The 23,245-nt window shown below is 38.5% G+C and overlaps 1 protein-coding gene across 5 annotated transcripts in view; it reads left to right on the top strand.

Annotated features, from left to right (window-relative positions):
* LOC144433597 (vacuolar protein sorting-associated protein 18 homolog) overlaps positions 1 to 23,245 on the top strand; it is a 320,975-nt gene that overhangs the window by 211,494 nt on the left and 86,236 nt on the right. For all 5 annotated transcript variants that reach the window (XM_078121923.1, XM_078121926.1, XM_078121925.1 and 2 more), the window contains 4 exons: positions 12,401 to 12,630; positions 16,676 to 16,816; positions 18,246 to 18,377; positions 21,679 to 21,760. In XM_078121923.1, the coding sequence (XP_077978049.1) occupies positions 12,401 to 12,630; positions 16,676 to 16,816; positions 18,246 to 18,377; positions 21,679 to 21,760 (585 nt within the window). The remainder of the gene's footprint in view (positions 1 to 12,400; positions 12,631 to 16,675; positions 16,817 to 18,245; positions 18,378 to 21,678; positions 21,761 to 23,245) is intronic.

Here is a 23,245-nt window from a genome sequence, read left to right on the forward strand (position 1 = left end):
CAGAGAAAACTGGACTGGGTTTGAGTTTTGCAAATCCCGAAAAGTCATGAAAAAAAGAAGTAAACAAATGCATGGGTACCAAAACACCTAAAGAAGCCCTATTTTATCACTATAAACTCACAATATTTGCATACAACTCAGACAATTGACATTGGATCATGCAAAATATATGCGGTGTCAAATTCGCGCATGCTCAGATCACATACGGATCACTAGCACTGTAACCATATGGAATAAAAGGGGAGATATCTCCATGACGGTACCACGAAAGAAAGAAAAAGATGTGGGTATCCCAGGCGCAACTTTCTTTCTCTTCCAGTAGTGACGTCACAATGTTAATAACGTCAACAATAATATAATGCATATGAACAAACGAGTAAAACATCTCAAAGAATACGACATTTGCCCATATGTTTCTGAAATTCACTGATGACCAAGTTTCGTACCGTCTCAAGATTTACTGCTCATGTCCTCATATCTGATTCTTGTACTTTGAAAACTGTTGATACTTTGGTCACGGTCAAATGCAAGCTGACACATTTCAATCACATACTCCAAAATCATGTGAATTAGTAACTGTCTAGTTTCAGAACCTTTCGGCATGGTACAGACCGTCAGTGCATACTCGCTGTCAAAATCATTACGTACACACATCAGGCTTTCGGTCGGTCAGTCGATCAATCATTACAGACATTTGAACACACCGAAATCGTTAGATGACAATTTTTTTATCGTGGTTTACGTATTGGGCAGTGTTTTGACTGAATCAGGAAATCTCGGTTCAAAATAAACTTCACAAGTAGCGTATGCACGTAACATTCATGGCAATATCACCAATGCACAGCGAGCTGAGCTTGCTTTAATTTGTACTTCCGGAATACTTCCATAATCGCATCTCCGATTTTGAGTTAGTTTAAAATGTCTTTGATTTTCCTATTATTTTCATTCCGTGTTCTTACAGAAATGTCGGTTAAGGCTGTTTTATGATTGACTAGACTTGTCCTATTTCCAGAAAACAGTCAATATTCACATGCATGTACTCCTCTTATACATGTACTGAATGGGTACGATACGAGTATCACCCGAGCTATGTATCTTGATACTTGTCTGTGTTGATATGCAGTGATGTGCCAATACATATTGAAAGTTAATTTTCAGATGTCTACATGAGCAATGTGTCAGACAATGAAACGCAAAAGACACCACAACTAACTAACTACCTAACTAACTAAAAGAAAACGCTTTACATGTAATTTGTAGCAAGCTAGCTGTGTGGAAAGATTATTTATGTAGCGATCAAACTGAGGAGCATAGAAGCATTTTGGGTTCAACAGCCAAATTCAGCATGACTTCTGTAACAAGGCAAAATTTCCTCTTTTGGATTGCATGGAGTGCATATGTACTAACGTAAGCAGACACTAATTATTTGACTAAATTTATGTGGCAATGTGTAAAATCATGTAGGTTACCCCTTTCATCGCACATTTGAAGCTTCAGACTATATTTTGAACGAAATAGTAACATGGTGATTCCATTGTGGTTTAGAAAGTGGCCATGCTACTACATGTAGTTACGAAATTTCACTTGTTTGACGAACGAAACTGAACAAAATTTAACGTAATGACGTTAATACACTTGTATTAATCAAAACAACAATTAGAATAACTGAAGACTCATTTTATCCACTGCTTGGTGATATTTTCATTGCATGACACGCCAGGAAATCTTTTGCAAGTCAAATTTTGCGCTGTATTTCGAAAATCGGCATTTTTACCATTGACATTTTCAAGCCACCAGACTAAGTTCTAAAGTCTCAAAGTCAACAGTACTTCCTCGCAATCATCTGAAATTTTCGCTGGTGCTTTCTTAGGTATTGTTCTTGTAAAGTGTGTCTGGGAATTTGTAAGTTTGCTCTATTATGTGTGAAATTGATGATTAAGTGAGATAAATCTGTCAATAAGCTTCCCATTATAATTTGTCAACTTTCGGGGCATGTTGTAAAAGAACGACAAATGGCAGAAAAAAAGTGAGACACCCTTTTGTTATGTGTGAAGTGAACATTCTAAAACACCAAAGAAATGGAAAATCGGGTGACAGGTGGTCTCTTCCGAGGCATTTATATAGGCGCCTTGAGATAATCAAGACACCTCTATTCATACCTTAAACAAACTCTCACTTTCAGTCAAAGACAATAGGAAATACAATAGCATTTAAGAGGAGAGAAAAACCTTTCAGAAAATATAAAGGTTTATGGTGTAAACTTAATTCATTGTTGGGAAACAATAACTTGAAAATATATCACTTAAAGGTGATTCAAAATGCTCAGATTCACTATCGCTAATTTGCTAGACGACATGTTTGTGAAATGCATTCTGGTTTTAAAACTTTTCAAAATCATCTGCAAACACCTTAAAATGACCTTTTTTCAGTCACTTCTCTTCGGATTTACTTCGAGAGTTTTCGGGTATTTCCGGTCCCACCTAGACCACGGGATTTTATGACGTCATAAGGGGTACACGTTAGCACTAAGACTATGACGAGCGTAGTCACTAGGTGAACAAAACTCAACAGCATTGTGAAAAAATACATTGCTAGTGGTTGTAACAGACATCAGTAAACAAAAACTACACTCTACATGTCTTATTAACCAACATTTACCGATATTTACTCACACTTTCTGACTAATTGGCAGTGTCTGTGGGTATAAATGCTAAAATATTATCTCCCCATATTATGGCAAAATAAATCAAAACAGCTTGACTACAGTGTAGATATACATAAACACTTGTAATGTCGCTCGCGTGTTTCAATTTATTTATCTGATTTTTTTTTATTATTTGGCGAGGAGAAGCATTACTGTAACAATATCTTCGACAGGCATGGAGACGACAGCATATTATAGCCCACTATACTCAACTATACTCACTGATGTCGCCTTTTGAACGGCGCATTTAGCAACAAAGTAAACATATTTATCTTGAATAAATATACTAGCTATTAGATTGCCATATTATCAGCAATAAAATTGTAAAGAATTGAGGGAATTTCGTGAGTTTAGTGTTGTCATTTACATGACTTTAGCAACTCGTCTGGAAGAAAACTTGTATGGTTTCCCTTGTTGCAGTATCACTTATAATTTAATGCAACAAGCCTATTTAATATTCATTAGAAGAATTCTGTAACGAATCATGGTATTCGAAGTATACAGTTTAGGAAACCAACAAATCAAATATCGCGATGTGTTCATGATATTAAATATGATTGGACAATATTGACGTCGGCAATCAAGGTCGTGACCCCAGCACATGGTTATGAAAGAAAGCCTGCAACTAGATACTTGGCTAGCCACGTCCGGTCCAGTTTCTCAGGGTTTGTTTTGAAGTTAGAGATGTTATTTATGTACGACATGAAGAATTTTACAATATATCTGATTGATAAATATGGATTACATCAACACGTGGATAAATTTAACCCGACACGAATGTGCGCTGTGCTCTCCCGATTCCATACGTACATTGTACATACACTGCTTCAGCTTTGATTGGCGGAACTATCCTAGTGTAAGCTTACTGCCGCGGCCGCGGTGACTGCACAAAACTTGACAACACTACCCCTCTACCGATATATAATAATCATCTGTATACCGTGATAAAAACAAGCAATAATTCGAGTCCCCAACAAGTCGATGAGACCTACTTCTGTTCTGTCCGATCCGAATGCGAGTTTCTTAGGTTTTATATGGGTTTCAGACTCGGACTAGAATATTACGCCCTAGACAATAATAGATGTAAACTTGTGTTCACAAGCCAAACATGTGACAATACAAGACCACAACGAAAACTGTGAAAAATTTACAGGTCAGTCTCATTTTATATATGGACAACAAAATTAGGTCGGTCACAGTTCCATTTACATGATGCAATGACTCGGAGTGTACTTCCATATGCTTGGAGCAAATCGAATCAATTAGTGTATTATGGGACCAACAAATATATTGTGGCACATGTCCCGATACGCCTTCTTGAAGTTCCCCATTGGTATTCTAATAGCTAGTATATTTATTCGAGATGAAATATGTTTACTTTGTTGTTAAATGCACTGTTCAAAAGGCGACGCGAGTACGATTGGGCTAAAATATGCCGTCCTTGGCCCGGGGATGCCGTCAAACATCACAACGGTATCGTAATGCTTCTTGTCGGCAAATAATAAAAAATCAGATAAATAAAAGTCAATGAATGTGAAACACGCGACATTACAAGTGTTTATGTATATCTAGTCTAGCCGTTTTGATTTATTTTGCCATAATATGGGGAGATCATATTTTAGCATTTATACCCACAGACACTGCCAATTAGTGAGAAAGTGTGAGTAAATATCGGTAAATGTTGGTTAATAAGACATGTAGAGTGTAGTTTTTGTTTACTGATGTCTATTACAACCACCAGAAAATGTATTTTTTCACAATGCTGTTGAGTTTTATTCACCTGTTGACTACGCTCGTCATAGGCTACGTGCTAACCATGTCTCCTTATGACGTCATAAAATCTCGTGGTCTAGGTGGGACCGGAAATACCCGAAAACTCTTGAAGTAAATCCGAAGGGAAGTGACTGAAAAAAGGTCATTTTAAGGTGTTTGCAGACGCTTTTGAAAAGTTTTAAAACCAGAATGCATTTCACAAACATGTAGTCTAGCAAATTAGCGATAGTGAATGTGAGCATTTTGATTCACCTTTAAACACAGAACTGCCCTATATAAAGAGGATTACGGCTAATCTATGCAAATGTGGGAAATTCAAACTGCTGTACAGAGCACTAGCTTCTGGGTCTTGTTTTCAGCATTTTTTCTGTGCTCCGAGAAACTCACAGGTCATGAATCATGTACACATTGTTTGTGAATGTCATAGGATGGTAACTTGATACACAAATTTGGTATTAATGTGATCTTATGACAAAGATAAGATGGTGTTAATGTGATCTTATGACACAGATAAGATGAACACCTATTCCTAGCAAGGATCAAAATGTGGATAAACATTTTCAGCATAAGTTGAAGGTTCAGTAGTGCTATAGGCATTGCTAATAGGTGTCTGTCTGTCTGTCTGTCTGTGTATATGGATGTGTGTGTGTGTGTGTGTGTGTGTGTGTGTGTGTGTGTGTGTGTGTGTGTAAACAACTTAACCTCAAAAACCGCCGGAGTGATTGCCATGATATTTGATGGTTATATTACCTCTGGTGTCTAGTTGGTAAATTGTTCAAAACAAAATGATCTTACTATTGGTGTGTGATTTTAAACTCCAAATGAATGAGTCTGAAACTTTTGAGATGTTTCTAGAAGTGTTATTCTATATCAATTATCATTGCTTTTCCTCAAAAATCTTCAACTTTGAAATTACCCAGTAGATTGAGCTTAAATTTGTTGAGAATGTGTAGATTTATTCTCATTAATAGCTGACACAGTGAGAACAGTACATTGTTAATTAGCTATAATGTTTACTTTACTATTTCCACTGGTGGCTAGTTTGGTTAATGACTGGAATATGTAATACTAGTATGTTGTAAGACAGCTGTTTCATCACCTATAATTATAAATTGAATGTAGCTGGTCTTTAATTACAATAAGACAACCGAGACAGTTAAACCTGTTACATTGGTATGATTTAGTTCCAAATTGATTTTAAAAAATAAAGAAGTACAAAACCTTGTAGACACATCCACTTAAAGTTTGATTAGGATGTTGCTATACTTGTCTTGTACACTTCCAAGATAGGATGGCTAGATTATTAGTCCACGCCGAATGAAGTCCGGGACGGGGACTTATGGATTGGGTTCCGTCTGTCCGTGCGTGCGTCTGTCCGTGCGTCCGTCCGTGTGTCCGTCCGTCTGTCCGCAGCCGTTTCTTGGAGATGCCTGGACCGATTTTTTTCAAACTTGGTACAGGAGCAACATACAATGGCATACATATGCACGTCAATTTGTTTCATGATACGATCCAATATGGCCGCCTGGCAGCCATTTTGTTTGCACATTTTCCCTGTCTAAAGCCATAACTCAGACATGCTTGAACAGATCTCATTCAAAGTTGGTATTAGGACAGTGTTTTATGACATACATGTGTATATTCATTGTTGTCATGATACGATCCAATATGGCCGCCTAGCACCCATTTTGTTTGTGAATTTTCCATGTCCAAAGCCATAACTCAGACATGCTTGAACAGATCTCTTTCAAAGTTGGTATTAGGACAGTGTTCTATGACATACATGTGCATATCCATTTGTTGTCATGATACGATCCAATATTGCCACCTAGCAGCCATTTTGTTTGCGAATTTTCCATGTCCAAAGCCATAACTCAGACATGCTTGAACAGATCTCATTCAAAGTTGGTATTAGGACAGTGGCTGCTAGGCGGCCATATATATACATGTGCATATCGATTTTCTTCGTGATACGATCCCCCATACCCGACCCATCCTTTATTGTATTAGGCATGTTCCATGTCCAACAAGCAGACACAACATATCTAAGTCTGTTTGATTTAGGTTCACAAGTGTTGTTGCGTGATCAGAGTAGTGATAATTCCTTAAAACCCAATCATAGCGGGGACTATGTCATTCTCAATGACTTGTTATGATGGAAATTAGGTATGAAAATTTTGTTTTGTTTACAACTTTAAATCTTCAAAACATATATCTGTCATTGCCCTGAACATGAAGTTGTGCGACAACGCAATATTTTCGCTATTTTTAAAACTATATATTTAAAACTAAAATTGGTGCTATTCTTTGCTTTGTATACAATTTTGAATTAACTATGAGTTAATGGTGTTAAGGAAGGATGATAGGTATAAAAAAAAAACACTTCTGCGCATACGCTCACACAATACACACTGTTTTACATTAACATGTATTTTTGCTAAGTTGCCACAATGATTTCGTGTGACGGCCATAGAGGTTGGCACAAAATAATATTATCACAAGCAAACATCATGGTAAAGGTATAAGAAGCACATTTGACGGTTAGCAATTTAGCAACAGGTAAGGTTGTATTCTTTCATATGTACAATTTTGAGATAACGTGTTTTCTATCGGCACTGTGTGCATTCTCATTGTCATTGTCACTTTCATTTCAAATGCGAAGTAAAATACATGAAACAAGAGGGTTTGGTTCAATTCACCAGAAATTCAAATCTAAATGCAATAAACCAGACCAAATAACAAGTTTTGGACCATCTCCGGGCCTTAAATACATTTACCAAAACAAACATATATACAGTGTGTGGCTACGCTGCCAGGTCATTGAACTTTATTCACAAACATAGAATAAATGTTACAAACATAAATGTTACAGTGCTGTAGAAAAGAGTTGACAACAAAAATAATATCTCCTGCAGGAACCTCGCCCTAAAAACCAGAGGTTAAAAACCTTTTCACGTATGGAAAGGAAAAAGCTCTGGAAAAGCATTTGATTACCTGCTCCAGAAAATCTTTCACTTAAATTAATGATACATCAAACATCAAGATAAATCTAACAGTATACAAAATGGCTACAATTTAGTGTAAACATCCACTAGGCAAATACAGTTTTACAGAAAACAAAATACAAATATTGCATAAAAAATTACAGGTGTCAATGACCAAGGTAACGTGTAGACTGAACATACCCAAACTTTACTGTCAATCAAACACACATGATATGCAATCACAGCGCCCTCACAATACACCAAAACAATAATTTCTCCCTATACGATGTAACTTGAGAAATTACATTTATTTTGGATCCGATTGCAGTATTTTCCCGTCCAGGAATTTTCGCCAACTGTTACAGTGTTAGAGCACTTCAACTTGTATGGCTTCGTCTAACTTTGACCGCCATGATTTCATGAACTTGTTGCCGTCGACAAAACTGGCGCTCACTTATTGCTTCAGCCTATATTTGAACAGACATATTTCCCGTAATGTTTTAGTAGTCTTAAAATCTCTCATAAATTGAGATATCGACCTGTGACTTTATCATCATAGATATTTGTTTGACTACACATCTCATCGATGTGAGCAATACACGATGAACATATTGTGCACTGACATGTGAACACAGTGCGTTTACGATACACGTACTGTAACATTTATTTGACGTCTCATAACATTGTGCACTGACATGTGAACACAGTGCGTTTACGATACACGTACTGTAACATTTATTTGACGTCTCATAACATTGTGCACTGACATGTGAACACAGTGCGTTTACGATACACTGTAACATTTATTTTACGTCTCATAACATTGTGCACTGACATGCGAACACAGTGCGTTTACGATACACTGTAACATTAATTTGACGTCTCATAACATTGTGCACTGACATGTGAACACAGTGCGTTTACGATACACGTACTGTAACATTTATTTGACGTCTCATAACATTGTGCACTGATATGTGAACACAGTGCGTTTACGATACACTGTAACATTTATTTGACGTCTCATAACATTGTGCACTGACATGTGAACACAGTGCGTTTACGATACATGTACTGTAACATTTATTTGACGTCTCATAACATTGTGCACTGACATGTGAACACAGTGCGTTTACGATACACTGTAACATTTATTTTACTACTGGTTCATACTCAATGTAGTTCACGTTCATGACCTGTATCTACATCAACCCCCCACCCCTACCCCACTTACAGATCAAATGATTTTGAACCTTAATATGATACAACATATCTTTTGATATACTAAAGTAAAAGATAGTACAACGAATTGTTTACTATCCACTTTTTTTCATCAATCTGTTCTTACAATTGAAAATTTCCACTCACGGAGTCAAAAAATAACTTGGAAGCAAATTTTGGATATGCAACCAAGTAATTTTTGACTCTGTGAGTAGAGATTTTCATTTGTAACTATGAACTCAGAGACTACGAATATTCACTCTCACATAATCTGTTCCTATAGCAATACAGATCCATAGATTGTAGATAATATGGGTGAATGAATCATTAAATCTACATTATGTATCTGCAATCTCTAAGAGATCACAGTCCTCTCCTTCCTCACTGTATGATTCACTAAACTCTGAATCACATAATCCAATGAGTGTAGGGTCTAACTGGCATACAGTGATATTTGTCAATATGTCTAGTGTTTGTTTATTGCCCTTTCTTGTCAGCCAAGGTCTCATAAGTGTCTGTTCATTGTCAAATGCATATTCGGTCAAACCATTTGGAGTGGGTAGGCACTTACTTTCCATAGACTTTAACCAGCTGTTTAATAAATTAGCACTGGCTGCAGTTGTACAATGACCAAAAATGTTTGCTGACAGGTCACTCTTGGTCACTGAATGATTGACAGCCTCTACAGCAAAGGTTAAATCAGATACATAATTTAAATTTCTAGCACCATAAATATTTCATATAGATTGAAAACGTGAAATTTTCTGATTCTAGTTGAGTAGTGAGTTCCCTTAAAATAGCACTCTCTTCTCTTGACTGTTCTAGTTCATCACAGAGATCATCTATGTCTGTTGACATTAAGTCAACCCACTCTTGTAAACCTTTAATCTGTTCTTCGTATTCAAAATAGCCTACACAGGGCTCACCATATTGATCTGGTATGAGCTGTTAGGACAGTGCAGTACTGACTACAGACATGGATTACTAATGTTAATGTCATGTGTACCATCAAAGGCTAGGTGTTTTCATGCGACGCTAGCAGCCCCAGCACGAACTTTCCTGGGGTGTGAACAGGTTGTCGGGCTGATTTTGTTAGAACTATGTGATTTTCTTTTTATAGCTGTTGTTTGGTTTCTCGTCTAAATTGTAAATAAAATAAAATATTAATAATATTAATAATATTACATACACATTATTAATACTAAATGACCTGAAACTTTTGAAGACTAAAGTAAATGTTCCTCCATTATAGGACAACTTATTATACAAAAAGAAAATGGCCAGTGCGCTAGCCATATTACACTCAACTCCACTAGCACTGCATATCTCTGTATTCTAGCGAACAGATTATAACAAGTAAACAACTCTGCAATGTACATAATGAAAAAAGTAACAACTTCCACAGAATGGAAAAAAGAACCATGAATGTGAGTATCGAAATGACAAAAAATAATTATCAGTCTCAATTTGAACTACTTCTATACACTAATAATCACTCGTCGACAAACAACACACAAAGGTTTGAGAAACAATGAATCTACTTCCGCATTTACCTTTGATTCCGTAACAGTGACTGGATCACTGACCTGGACGTGTTGTGTGAATTCGCATTTCTTAGGACCTATACTCACACAATTTGTACAATGTTTGGCATGGGCACCCAGTCCCTGGAAGTCTTTGGTTATTGACTGCGGTACATAGTGCTCGAAATGCAACGCATCATCATCATTTGTTATGGTCTGTAATTTATTTATTTCAGCGAATCAGAATTCATTTCACAGCCCGAAAACTAAGGCATGTGTATTCTAATGGTCCTGAGCTTGCTATGGCAGAAAGCAGCGATTTGATTGGTTAATACTTGCACTAGCCACTTGGGGACGGACTATTTTCCTCAATACCATAAAAGGCCTTATTAGGGAATGTGGTAGTCTGTAAGGTACACCGTGACGGGGCACCCTCAAACATCAGGCAACCCCTAACCCCTGAGAGGAGCCGGTGAGGGCGTAACGTCACGACGTATCTTACAGTCTAGGAATGTGGTAGACTGCAGGGGACGTGAAAGGGAAGCAGTTGCATTTAAGTGGTATGGCGCCATCAGGTGGTGAGATTGAGAGAATACAGAATAGTCCCTAGGATGACAGGACTGATACACAATTCATTGATTAGCGCAAAAACTAGTGTGCCGACCAACAATTTTTGTTTCATTTTCAAGAAGTACATGACAAAGTCTACATCTTGTCACATTGTCATAAAGTTTACATTACAAGAAGAGATATTTCAGTGAATACATAACATTTTAAATACCCAGGAAATCTTCTTTTTTTTATAAATGTTGAAATACCACTTTTCCTATATAGTACAGATATATGGCTAGGTAAAAAGCTATTGATATGGGAAATACACATTCAAATTTATTTATTAATGACATATAAAGAAGAAAATTAATTTCACAATTTTCAATGAATATATTTAGGAGTGCATGTTGTACCTTCACCATTTCTAAAAAAAAAAAACAAGCGCGGCGACCCCATATTTTCTTTTCAATTTCTAAGAGCATAATAGATATATTTTGCAAAATATCACTTTTGATCAAAATGACATTACTTTTAATGTTACCTATCATCCTTCCTTCCTTAAATGAAGCCCTGCAAGTTCACTTTCCTGTTCAGTTCAAACACTGAAACTTGCACACTGTATGTATAATGAGTGAAGCCCAATCTGATTAAAACCCGATGTAGATGTCGACTAATCGTTCATTTTGTTATTTGGTTTCTGCAAAAATACAGACTGAGGTAAAATAACAATGAGCAATTAGCCGACATCTACAATGGATTTTAATCAGATTGGAGTGAAGCTCATGTCGGAAACGCCTCGGTAAAACCAAACTACGGATAACCCGAGTTAATCAATAGGCAAGTCGGGTTGTTGACAATCTCTAAATCTGTTTGCAATGTCAACTGTAATGGGATTATAAAAGTTGTAACAGCTGATAACGTCCCTTGACTCGAACGATTCACTCCTTGAAAGTAACCTAGCACTCGGAACTACAGTTTTTCTCGTTCCATAGTTAGTGAAATAATTTTTTGAAAAATTAAGCACAGAGATACATAAATAGCAAATTCCCATATCCGATGTCCATATACCACATGTAACATCTTCAATGTACGGTGCACGATGTATCCTAATGGTATGATCGCAATTGGATCGTGACCTTTCACCCAAGCCAAATCGTGACCTTTCACCCAAGCCAGTTGTTCCTCGTGGCGGAGTAACACACTCACTAGTACTTGCACACATTCGGTCGACAGCATTTCAGTCTTGACCTAGTACCTGTACCAGCGACGACCCAGGCTTATCAGATGTAATTACAAAAAGCAAACACTTAGTTATGGTAATGAGCTGATAAGGATTGATAAGAAAGTGCAAGAATTGCACTTTGCTGGTAAAGGCGATGTTCCCCTCATGTTATCATGTGTTTTTGTGCATGGTATAATTCTTCGTACGTGTAGCATTTTATCTCAATGACATACTAAATGGGTCAAAATAGAACAAGTTGATCAACTTATTGTCACATACACCTATAGTAACACTTGTGTTATGCATACAGAGTGGATGCCATCATGGTATCAACCAAAAAATCAAATAATCTTTATTTTTGTGACATGCCAACTTATAAAATTCAGGTAATGAGAACTATATGTTGATTTGTCCATTTCAGACTATGAAAGGGTGATGAGTCACCACATCCAGCATGAGGACTACAAAGCTGCACTGACAGTACTTACCAAGCAGACAAAGACTGACCTTTACTATAAATTCTCACCTATACTTATGCAGCATATTCCTAAAGAAACTGTTGATGCCTGGATCAGCCAGGGTAGAAAACTAGAACCTAAACGATTAATACCAGCATTAGTACACTATGATGAAAACAGAGATACTGACAAGGTATGTATTACAAAGAAATGTATGGAGTCAAAACACTACAGTTGTCTTCATTAGCCCACACAGTACGTAGTCTGGGATGGGGCTTATAGATTGGGCTCTGTGCATCCGTCCGTGTGTCCGTTTGTGCATCTGTCCATCCGTCCGTCCGTCCGTCCGCAGCCATTTCTTGGACATTCAGTGACCAATTTCTTTCAAATTTAGTAAATGAATAATGAACTATGACTTACATATGCACGTCAATTTGCTTTGGGATATGATGCAATTTAGCAAACTTAGAGTCATTTTGGGGTAAAAAAAAATGTGATTTTTGGTCAAAAAAATTAAACTCCAAAACTAATAGGCAGATTTGCCTGAAATTTGGTGGGAATGTTCTTAGGGGTATGTTAATTTAGATTTGTTCATTACATGATGATTCCATTAGTGATATGCAAACTATGGCTAAAAATGTGTCTTTTTGGTCAAAAGTCTTTAATTCCAAAACTACTAAGCACATTGGACTGAAATTTGATGGGGATGCATCTGAGGGTGTATAGATGAAGAAATATTAAGCATATAATGATATACAAATTAAGGTGTAAACTTAAATCTCAGAAAGTACTTTGTCATTGAATCTAAAACTTGGTGAGATGTTACTAGAAGTGTTATTCTGCAGATTTTCTGTAAAATATTTTGTCCCTAGCAACAATGACCATAGCCATAGCAACAACCAATTGGCAGTGAGTTTTGGTCAAATAACACCATCAAGGCAAGTGAGTAAACATTCAAAAAATGTATGCAAATATCCTTAGCAACCATGACCATAGTAACAGCCAAACGGTGGTGTATTTCACAAAGATAACAGGGATTTTTAGCACAACTGAACTGATAGCGTTCAGTAGTGCTGTAGGAATGGCAAAGTGTCTGTCTGTCTGCCTGTCTGTCTGTCTGTCTGTCTGTGTGTGTGTGTGTGTGTGTGTGTGTGTAAACAACTTAAAGTCAAAAACTGCTGGACCGATTGCTTTGATATTTGGTGGTCATGTTACTTCTTGTGTCTAGTAGGGAATTGTTCAAATGAAAATAATTGCATCAGAGATGTGGGTTTTGGGTCAAAAAATGTGATTTTTGGTCAAAAAACTTAAACTCCAAAACTACTGACAAGATTGGCATGAAATTTGGTGGGAACATTCTTAGATTGAGTAAATTAAGATTTGTTCATGATATGATGATTCCCTTTGTAATATGCCAATTAGGGTTATAAATGTGTCTTTTTGGTCAAAAACCGATAATTCCAAAAGTACTTGGCAGATTAGGTTGAAAGTTAATGGGAATGCATCTGTTGGTCTATAGGTGAAGAAATATTAAGCATATAATGATCTCATCAGTAATATGCAAATTCGGTGTAAAAATGTGAATTTTGGTCAAAAATTTATATCACAAAAAGTACTTGGTCTATGAGACTGAAACTTGGTGAGATGTTTCTAGAAGTGTTATTCTGCAGATTTTCTTGAAAATATTTTGACACAATTAGCCCTACCAAATGGCAGTACATTTTGGTCAAATATCAACATCATCTTTTAGGCACGTGAGTAAACATTCAAAACATGTATACAAATATCCCATGCAACCATGACCACACCCATAGCAACAGCCAAACAGTCATGAATTTCACAAAGATAACAACAGAGATTAATAGACAGTTTGATAAACATTCCAAAAATGTATGTAAATTTGCCTAGCAACAAGACCACGCCCATAACAACAGCCAAATAAACATGTATATTTAAATATAACAGGAATTGAAAGACAAATGAATACACATTCAAAAAATGTAAGTTTGCCTAGAAACAAGATCATACCCATAGCAACAGCCAAATGATCACATATATTGTGAAGATAATAAGAGGATTAATAGACAAATGAATAAACATTTAAAAATGTATGCAAATATGCCTAGCAACAAGACCACACCCATAGCAACAGCCAAATGATCACATATATTGTGAAGATAACGAGGATTAATAGACAAATGAATAAACATTTTAAAATGTATGCAAATGTGCCTAGGAACAAGACCACACCCATAGCAACAGCCAAATGATCACGTTTGTTGCAAAGATAATATCAGGAATTCATACACAAGTGAACAAAGACATTCAAAAATGTATGCAATTATATCTAGCAACATGACCAAGCCCATAGCAACAGCCAAATGATAGCATATATCGTAAAGATAGCAACATGGTTGGATAGGCAACTGGTCATTCAGCAAATGAACACCTATTGTTAGCATGGACTAGCATATGCATAAACATTTTTAAAAACTGTACAGTTGTGCTACAACGCCATTGTTTTATTGAACACCTATTGTTAGCATGGACAAGCATATGTATAAACATTTTTAAAAACTGTACAGTTGTGCTACAACGCCATTGTGGTATTTTTTAGACAAGTGAACATACATTCAAAATGTACCTAGCAACAAGACCACACCCATGCATAGCAACAGCCATGTGATCACACATATCGCAAAAATAATGATATGTATTTAATAGACAATTAAATAAACATTCAAAAATGTATGTATGCAAATATCCTTAGCAACCATGCCCATAGCAACAGCCAAATGGTACTGTATTTCACAAAGATAACAGGGCTTTTTAGGTTGTGTAGGGTAACACACCAGGATGTGCAGGGTAACACACCAGGATGTGTAGGGTAACACACCAGGATGTGTAGAGTAACACACCAGGATGTGTAGAGTAACACACCAGGATGTACAGGGTAACACACTAGGATGTGTAGGGTAACACACCAGGATGTGCAGGGTAACACACCAGGATGTGCAGGGTAACACACTAGGATGTGCAGGGTAACACACCAGGATGTGCAGGGTAACACACCAGGATGTGCAGGGTAACACACCAGGATGTGCAGGGTAACACACCAGGATGTGTAGGGTAACACACCAGGATGTGTAGGGTAACACACCAGGATGTGCAGGGTAATACACCAGGATGTGCAGGGTAACACACCAGGATGTGCAGGGTAATACACCAGGATGTGTAGGGTAACACACCAGGATGTACAGGGTAACACACCAGGATGTGCAGGGTAACACACCAGGATGTGTAGGGTAACACACCAGGATGTGTAGGGTAATACACCAGGATGTGCAGGGTAACACACCAGGATGTGTAGGGTAACACACCAGGATGTGTAGGGTAACACACCAGGATGTACAGGGTAACACACCAGGATGTGTAGGGTAATACACCAGGTTGTGTAGGGTAACACACCAGGATGTACAGGGTAACACACCAGGATGTGTAGGGTAACACACCAGGATGTGCAGGGTAACACACCAGGATGTGCAGGGTAACACACCAGGATGTGTAGGGTAACACACTAGGATGTGCAGGGTAACACCAGGATGTGCAGGGTAACACACCAGGATGTGTAGGGTAACACCAGGATGTGCAGGGTAACACACCAGGATGTGTAGGGTAACACACTAGGATGTGTAGGGTAACACACCAGCATGTGTAGGGTAACACACCAGGATGTGCAGGGTAACACCAGGATGTGCAGGGTAACACACCAGGATGTGCAGGGTAACACACCAGGATGTGCAGGGTAACACCAGGATGTGCAGGGTAATACACCAGGATGTGCAGGGTAACACACCAGGATGTGCAGGGTAACACACCAGGATGGATATGTGCAGGGTAACACACCAGGATGTGCAGGGTAACACACCAGGATGTGCAGGGTAACACACCAGGATGTACAGGGTAACACACCAGGATGTGCAGGGTAACACACATTATAATTGAGAGTAAACTTGCCATACCTTGCACCATACTTTTCAGGGGAGCCCTCAGATAGACTGGTAAAATAGCCAGGGACTACAGATTTGACATAGAAATGGAAAGTTTTCAACTGAGTTCTTTGAGTAGACCTCTTTGCATTGGTGTATTGATGATCAAAATGTTTTCTTTAAAAAAAATGAAAGTGTGCGATAATTTATAAACTTATAACAACAAACTTGATATGTTTGAATCTTCAGATAACGGAAGCCATTAGGTACCTGGAGTTCTGTGTGAAAACCTTAGATGTGAAGGACCAGGCTATACATAATTATTTGTTATCACTGTATGCTAAATACAAACCTAAACAGTTAATGCTGTACCTGGATTTCCAGGGACATGTAAGTGGTCCTAAAACAAACCAATCGGGTTAAAATCTAATGTAATGAATATGACTGGACTTATTGATTTACCTCCGTGTCCTTTGTATATTTATTTCCTTTGGTTTTGATTTTGTTGTTCTAAGAGTGGGTGGCTCCTTCCTACATCTGACCAATTACCGTATGAGTGAACATTCAGATCTCACAGGCATGCATAGCCAATCAAAATCCAGTTAACATTCAGATCTCACAGGCATGCGTAGCCAATCAAAATCCAGTTAACATTCAAATCTCACAGGTACGCATAACCAAACAAAATTTCGCTTTCAGCTGACACTCTTCTGCCCCTTTTTCTGCTACTTTCACTTGATATTGTGCAAAACACCTTGTGGTTATCAAAACACAGGCCAGTGTGGTACTGGAGTTATTTTGCAATAAATAATGGCTGGATAGCAGCCACATTTATTGTAAAAAGTTGTATTTGGCTACCAATTCAAGTCTGGAATCTTACAGTGCTTCCAATGGAAGTATGAACGATGAAGTACTGAGTATATTGATACATTACTGAACTTGTCCTGATGCATTCACTTAGATTTTAGTTATAGTAGTCACAACATTGCCTACTCAGTTGCAAAGTTGAATAAAAGTTTATGTTGATAATGCCACCGAACAGGCACACAATAATCATTGTTGCAAATAAACCCTGTCTGTTGGTAGATATCATCGTGGTTAGATGTACTGAAACCTTGATAACTATTAAAGAGAGACCAACTTTGAAATTTGTTAAAATTGTTAAGTTATCAGTAATGATCTGATCCTACTAAATTCTGTACAAAGACTCAGACCCATTTTGGTAAATATATGTGACAGTAGTTTATGATTCATACTTTGATTGGAAGCACTGTAAAAGAGATATTTGAATGTCTACACCCATATATACATGATGATAGGCTTGCTACTCAGACCTTGTTCATGATCAAATGACCCAAGATGTTCGAAGTTTTCATGTATACAGCTGACATGCATGGACCGGTTTCAAACAAACCAGGCACAACTGTCAGATGCTATAGTCCAGTTAAGTACATCACTTTATTTCATGACCTTTGCAATAATGACTGAAAGACAGCCATATTTGTTGTCAAAATTCAGAATATGAATAAGTTGAATGTTGGAGTCTATATCTTTGATAAAGACTTGTTTCAACTGCATGCAAGTTGAAGATTGAAATTGAAAATAAACAAACCCACCAAAACATTAAAATTTTGTTGTCATGTGCTCGAGCTCGGTCTGTTCAAACAGTGTTCTGAGGTGCTGTACTCATGAAGTTGTGCCCTGAACTGACGCCACCAATTTACATTCCTCATATAGTATCTGAACTTTGAACTGAATTTTGCTGTAGATCTTTCATGTGCATTTCAATGACAATTCTTGTGCAATCTGCACTTTACAGAGCCCTGCAATGGTGAACTTTGACCTGAAATATGCATTAAGACTATGCTCTGAACATGACTTGAAGGATGCATGTGTTCATATCTATACAACCATGGAATTGTATGAAGAAGCAGTAGATCTAGCATTACAGGTAACAGTCAACCTTTTGTAAGCATTTTATGCTAAATTCTTAAGAGTATTTCCAACTTTATTAGTTGATAAATATAGATAGTTGATCTATGGTATCAAAGGACGAATTTGAAAACCTGTCTACAGAAGGTAAATATGAGATTAAATAAGAGAATTATGAATCAAATATAAGACATCTAGAGTTAGCTGTCACTGTAATTCTACAGAAAAGCTTTGTAATGATGAAGTTCTGTATTATGCAGTTGCACATACTGTCTGTAAGGTATGCCATGATGGGGCACCCTCACCCACCGGTAGTTTGTAAGGTACGCCATGGTGGGGCACCCTCACATATCGGTAGTCTAGCTGTAAGGTACGCCATGGTGGGGCACCCTCACATATCGGTAGTCTTGCTGTAAGGTACGCCATGGTTGGGCACCCACACACATCGGTAGTCTAGCTGTAAGGTACGCCATGGTTGGGCACCCTCACACATCGGTAGTCTAGCTGTAAGGTACGCCATGGTGGGGCACCCTCACACATCGGTAGTCTTGCTGTAAGGTACGCCATGGTTGGACACCCTCACACATCGGTAGTCTAGCTGTAAGGTACGCCATGGTTGGGCACCCTCACACATCGGTAGTCTAGCTGTAAGGTACGCCATGGTGGGGCACCCTCACACATCGGTAGTCTTGCTGTAAGGTACGCCATGGTTGGACACCCTCACACATCGGTAGTCTAGCTGTAAGGTACGCCATGATGGGGCACCCTCACACATCAGTAGTCTAGCTGTAAGGTACGCCATGGTTGGGCACCCTCACACATCGGTAGTCTACCTGTAAGGTACGCCATGGTTGGACACCCTCACACATCGGTAGTCTAGCTGTAAGGTACGGCATGATGGGGCACCCTCACACATCAGTAATCTAGCTGTAAGGTACGCCATGGTTGGGCACCCTCACACATCGGTAGTCTACCTGTAAGGTACGCCATGATGGGGCACCCTCAGACATCAGTATTCTAGCTGTAATGTACGCCATGGTTGGGCATCCTCACACATCAGTAGTCTAGCTGTAAGGTACGCCATGGTTGGACACCCTCACACATCGGTAGTCTACCTGTAAGGTATGCCATGGTGGGGCACCCTCACATATCGGTAGTCTTGCTGTAAGGTACGCCATGGTTGGGCACCCTCACACATCGGTAGTCTAGTTGTAAGGTACGCCATGGTTGGGCACCCTCACACATCAGTAGTCTAGCTGTAAGGTACGCCATGGTTGGACACCCTCACACATCGGTAGTCTAGCTGTAAGGTACGCCATGGTGGGGCACCCTCACACATCGGTAGTCTTGCTGTAAGGTACGCCATGGTTGGACACCCTCACACATCGGTAGTCTAGCTGTAAGGTACGCCATGGTTGGGCACCCTCACACATCGGTAGTCTAGCTGTAAGGTACGCCATGGTGGGGCACCCTCACACATCGGTAGTCTTGCTGTAAGGTACGCCATGGTTGGACACCCTCACACATCAGTAGTCTAGCTGTAAGGTACGCCATGGTTGGGCACCCTCACACATCGGTAGTCTACCTGTAAGGTACGCCATGGTTGGACACCCTCACACATCGGTAGTCTAGCTGTAAGGTACGGCATGATGGGGCACCCTCACACATCAGTAGTCTAGCTGTAAGGTACGCCATGGTTGGGCACCCTCACACATCGGTAGTCTACCTGTAAGGTACGCCATGATGGGGCACCCTCAGACATCAGTAGTCTAGCTGTAAGGTATGCCATGGTTGGGCACCCTCACACATCAGTAGTCTAGCTGTAAGGTACGCCATGGTTGGACACCCTCACACATCGGTAGTCTACCTGTAAGGTATGCCATGGTGGGGCACCCTCACATATCGGTAGTCTTGCTGTAAGGTACGCCATGGTTGGGCACCCTCACACATCGGTAGTCTAGCTGTAAGGTACGCCATGGTGGGGCATTCTCACACATCGGTCAACTTGGAAGGTGGAGCGACACAACATATCATACACATCAATCAATCAATCAGTCAAATTTCTATAGCACCGATTTCCACAGCAATGTTCTGTTCAGTAGCGCTGAATAGCTAAAGCACACCATATGCTTTGGTGGACAAGTAAGTCTTCAGTTTTGTATTGAAACAATCCAGGCTGGTGGCTTGATGAGTGTCAAGTGGCAAAGAGTTCCATAGTTTGGGGGCGACACATGAGAATGAACGACCTCCATAGGTGACTTTTTGTCTGTAATTTGTTGTTGCAAGCAGATTCTTGTTTGTAGAACGTAGAGTGTGTTCAAACTTCTTGGTACGAGAGTTGCAGACTGGTGTAATGGGTACAGAGCCACTGTTGTCAGTGTTGATATGATCAATTGGGTCTGACAAGTGGTTGAATTTAGAATGGATAAGAAGAACTTCAGTTTTGTTGTCATTTTAATAGTTGTAGTTTGTTGTGTGTCATTCATTGTTTATATCACGGACACTGGTCTCCATTGAATGTATAGCAGAAGGTGAATCTTGGTGGGAAAAAGCAAGGTGTATTTCATTATCATCTACATACTGATGAAACTTCAAATTGTGACGACGTATTAATTCTCCCAGAGGTGTAATGTAAATTGTAAACAAGAGAGGTCCAAGTACTGATCCTTGTGACACCCCATAACTGAGAGCTGATGGTTCATTTGTGATGTTTTGTATTGTTACTGATTGATACCGGCTCTTAAGATAGGATGTAAACCATGTTAGAGCCATACCAGTAATACCAAGGTTGGCTAGTCTATAAAGTAATATGCCATGGTTGATTGTATCAAATGCAGTTGAGAGGTCGAGAAGGATGAGTAGAACATATTTTCCAGAATCCAGTGATAAGCAGATGTCATTGTGAACCTTTAAAAGAGCTGTTTCCGTACTATGGTATTTCCAATATGCTGACTGAAATGGTTCAAGGAGTGAGTTTGTTGTGAGATAGGTGCTGATTTGAGAAGCATCTATCTTCTCAAGTACTTTTGGAAAGAAATAGAAGATTAGAGATGGGTCGATAGCTGTTGAGGATATTGTGATCCAGAGAATATTTCTTGAGCTGTGGTGTGACAATTGCAGATTTGAATGAGTGCGCTAGTTCAGTTGACAGTGTCCAAATGTAGCACATTTGAAAATACCAGTCCATATTGACATTATTTTAAGTTTAGGCACTACCGGTAACCATGTTTTAAAGTGCACAAAAAAAACTGTCTTAATTCCTACCTATAGTAGAAGTGTATTGTTGGTATGATTGTTTGACTTGATTAATGTCTTTGTAGGTGGATGTAGAGTTAGCTAAAGCCAATGCAAATAGACCTGAAGAAGATGATGAATTAAGGAAGAAACTATGGCTGAGGATAGGTAAGAATTCTCTACAAGTTTAGACGAAAAATACTATATGGGTGACCATCAGTCTCTAGTCTATGGTTTAGTACAGGGTGCCTTTTAAAAAGTGTTGAAAACTAAAGGAAACTTAATAAAATTTATCTACAAACTTGATTCCCACAAGACTTTAGGGTCAGTACCTAACTGGCACTACAAAACATCTCATGCATTTGTTGCATATTGATTCGTCAATACGTTGTCACGTGGCATTACACGTTTTAATGCTTTTGCACACGAAATGACATCCCAGTCTATACTTTTTGAACTATTGGCAAACTCTCCCCCGTGACATAATTGCACATGCCCTCAATGTTATTTAATGGTAGACGACATGGGTTGCTCACTTGTGAGTTGCAGACCTTCTCCTCCAGAAAATTCAAAAGTTTTGCAATTCTTTGAAAAAGAACTTGCCTCCCTTGTTTCAGAGAAGGACTCCAAATGTACAAAAACTATTATAAAGAGCTCAGTTAACATTTTTAGAGAAATACTGTGTTGCGGTTGGAACTATCCTTGTCTTAGCCGAGCAAAACCCAAAGGAGTTGTGAAGGTTTCTGCAAATTTCTATATAGGAGCACTATACACTGATATTGAAAGGAGTACTATACACTGATAGTGAAAGGAGTACTATACACTGATAGTGAAAGGAGTACTATACACTGATAGTGAAAGGAGAACTATACACTGATAGTGAAAGGAGTACTATACACTGATAGTGAAAGGAGAACTATACACTGATAGTGAAAGGAGTACTATACACTGATAGTGAAAGGAGTACTATACACTGATAGTGAAAGGAGAACTATACACTGATAGTGAAAGGAGTACTATACACTGATAGTGAAAGGAGTACTATACACTGATAGTGAAAGGAGAACTATACACTGATAGTGAAAGGAGTACTATACACTGATAGTGAAAGGAGTACGATACACTGATAGTGAAAGGAGAACTATACACTGATAGTGAAAGGAGTACTATACACTGATAGTGAAAGGAGTACTATACACTGATAGTGAAAGGAGTACTATACACTGATAGTGAAAGGAGTACTATACACTGATAGTGAAAGGAGTACTATACACTGATAGTGAAAGGAGTACTATACACTGATAGTGAAAGGAGTACTATACACTGATAGTGAAAGGAGTACTATACACTGATAGTGTCCTTTATGCAAATTCTATATAGGAGTACTATACACTGATAGTGAAAGGAGTACTATACATGTACACTGATAGTGAAAGGAGTACTATACACTGATAGTGAAAGGAGTACTATACACTGATAGTGAAAGGAGTACTATACACTGATAGTGAAAGGAGTACTATACACTGATAGTGAAAGGAGTACTATACACTGATAGTGAAAGGAGTACTATACACTGATAGTGAAAGGAGTACTATACACTGATAGTGAAAGGAGTACTATACACTGATAGTGAAAGGAGAAATATACACTGAT

This window comes from Glandiceps talaboti, chromosome 4, assembly GCF_964340395.1.
Source record: "Glandiceps talaboti chromosome 4, keGlaTala1.1, whole genome shotgun sequence".
Lineage (NCBI taxonomy): Eukaryota > Metazoa > Hemichordata > Enteropneusta > Spengelidae > Glandiceps > Glandiceps talaboti.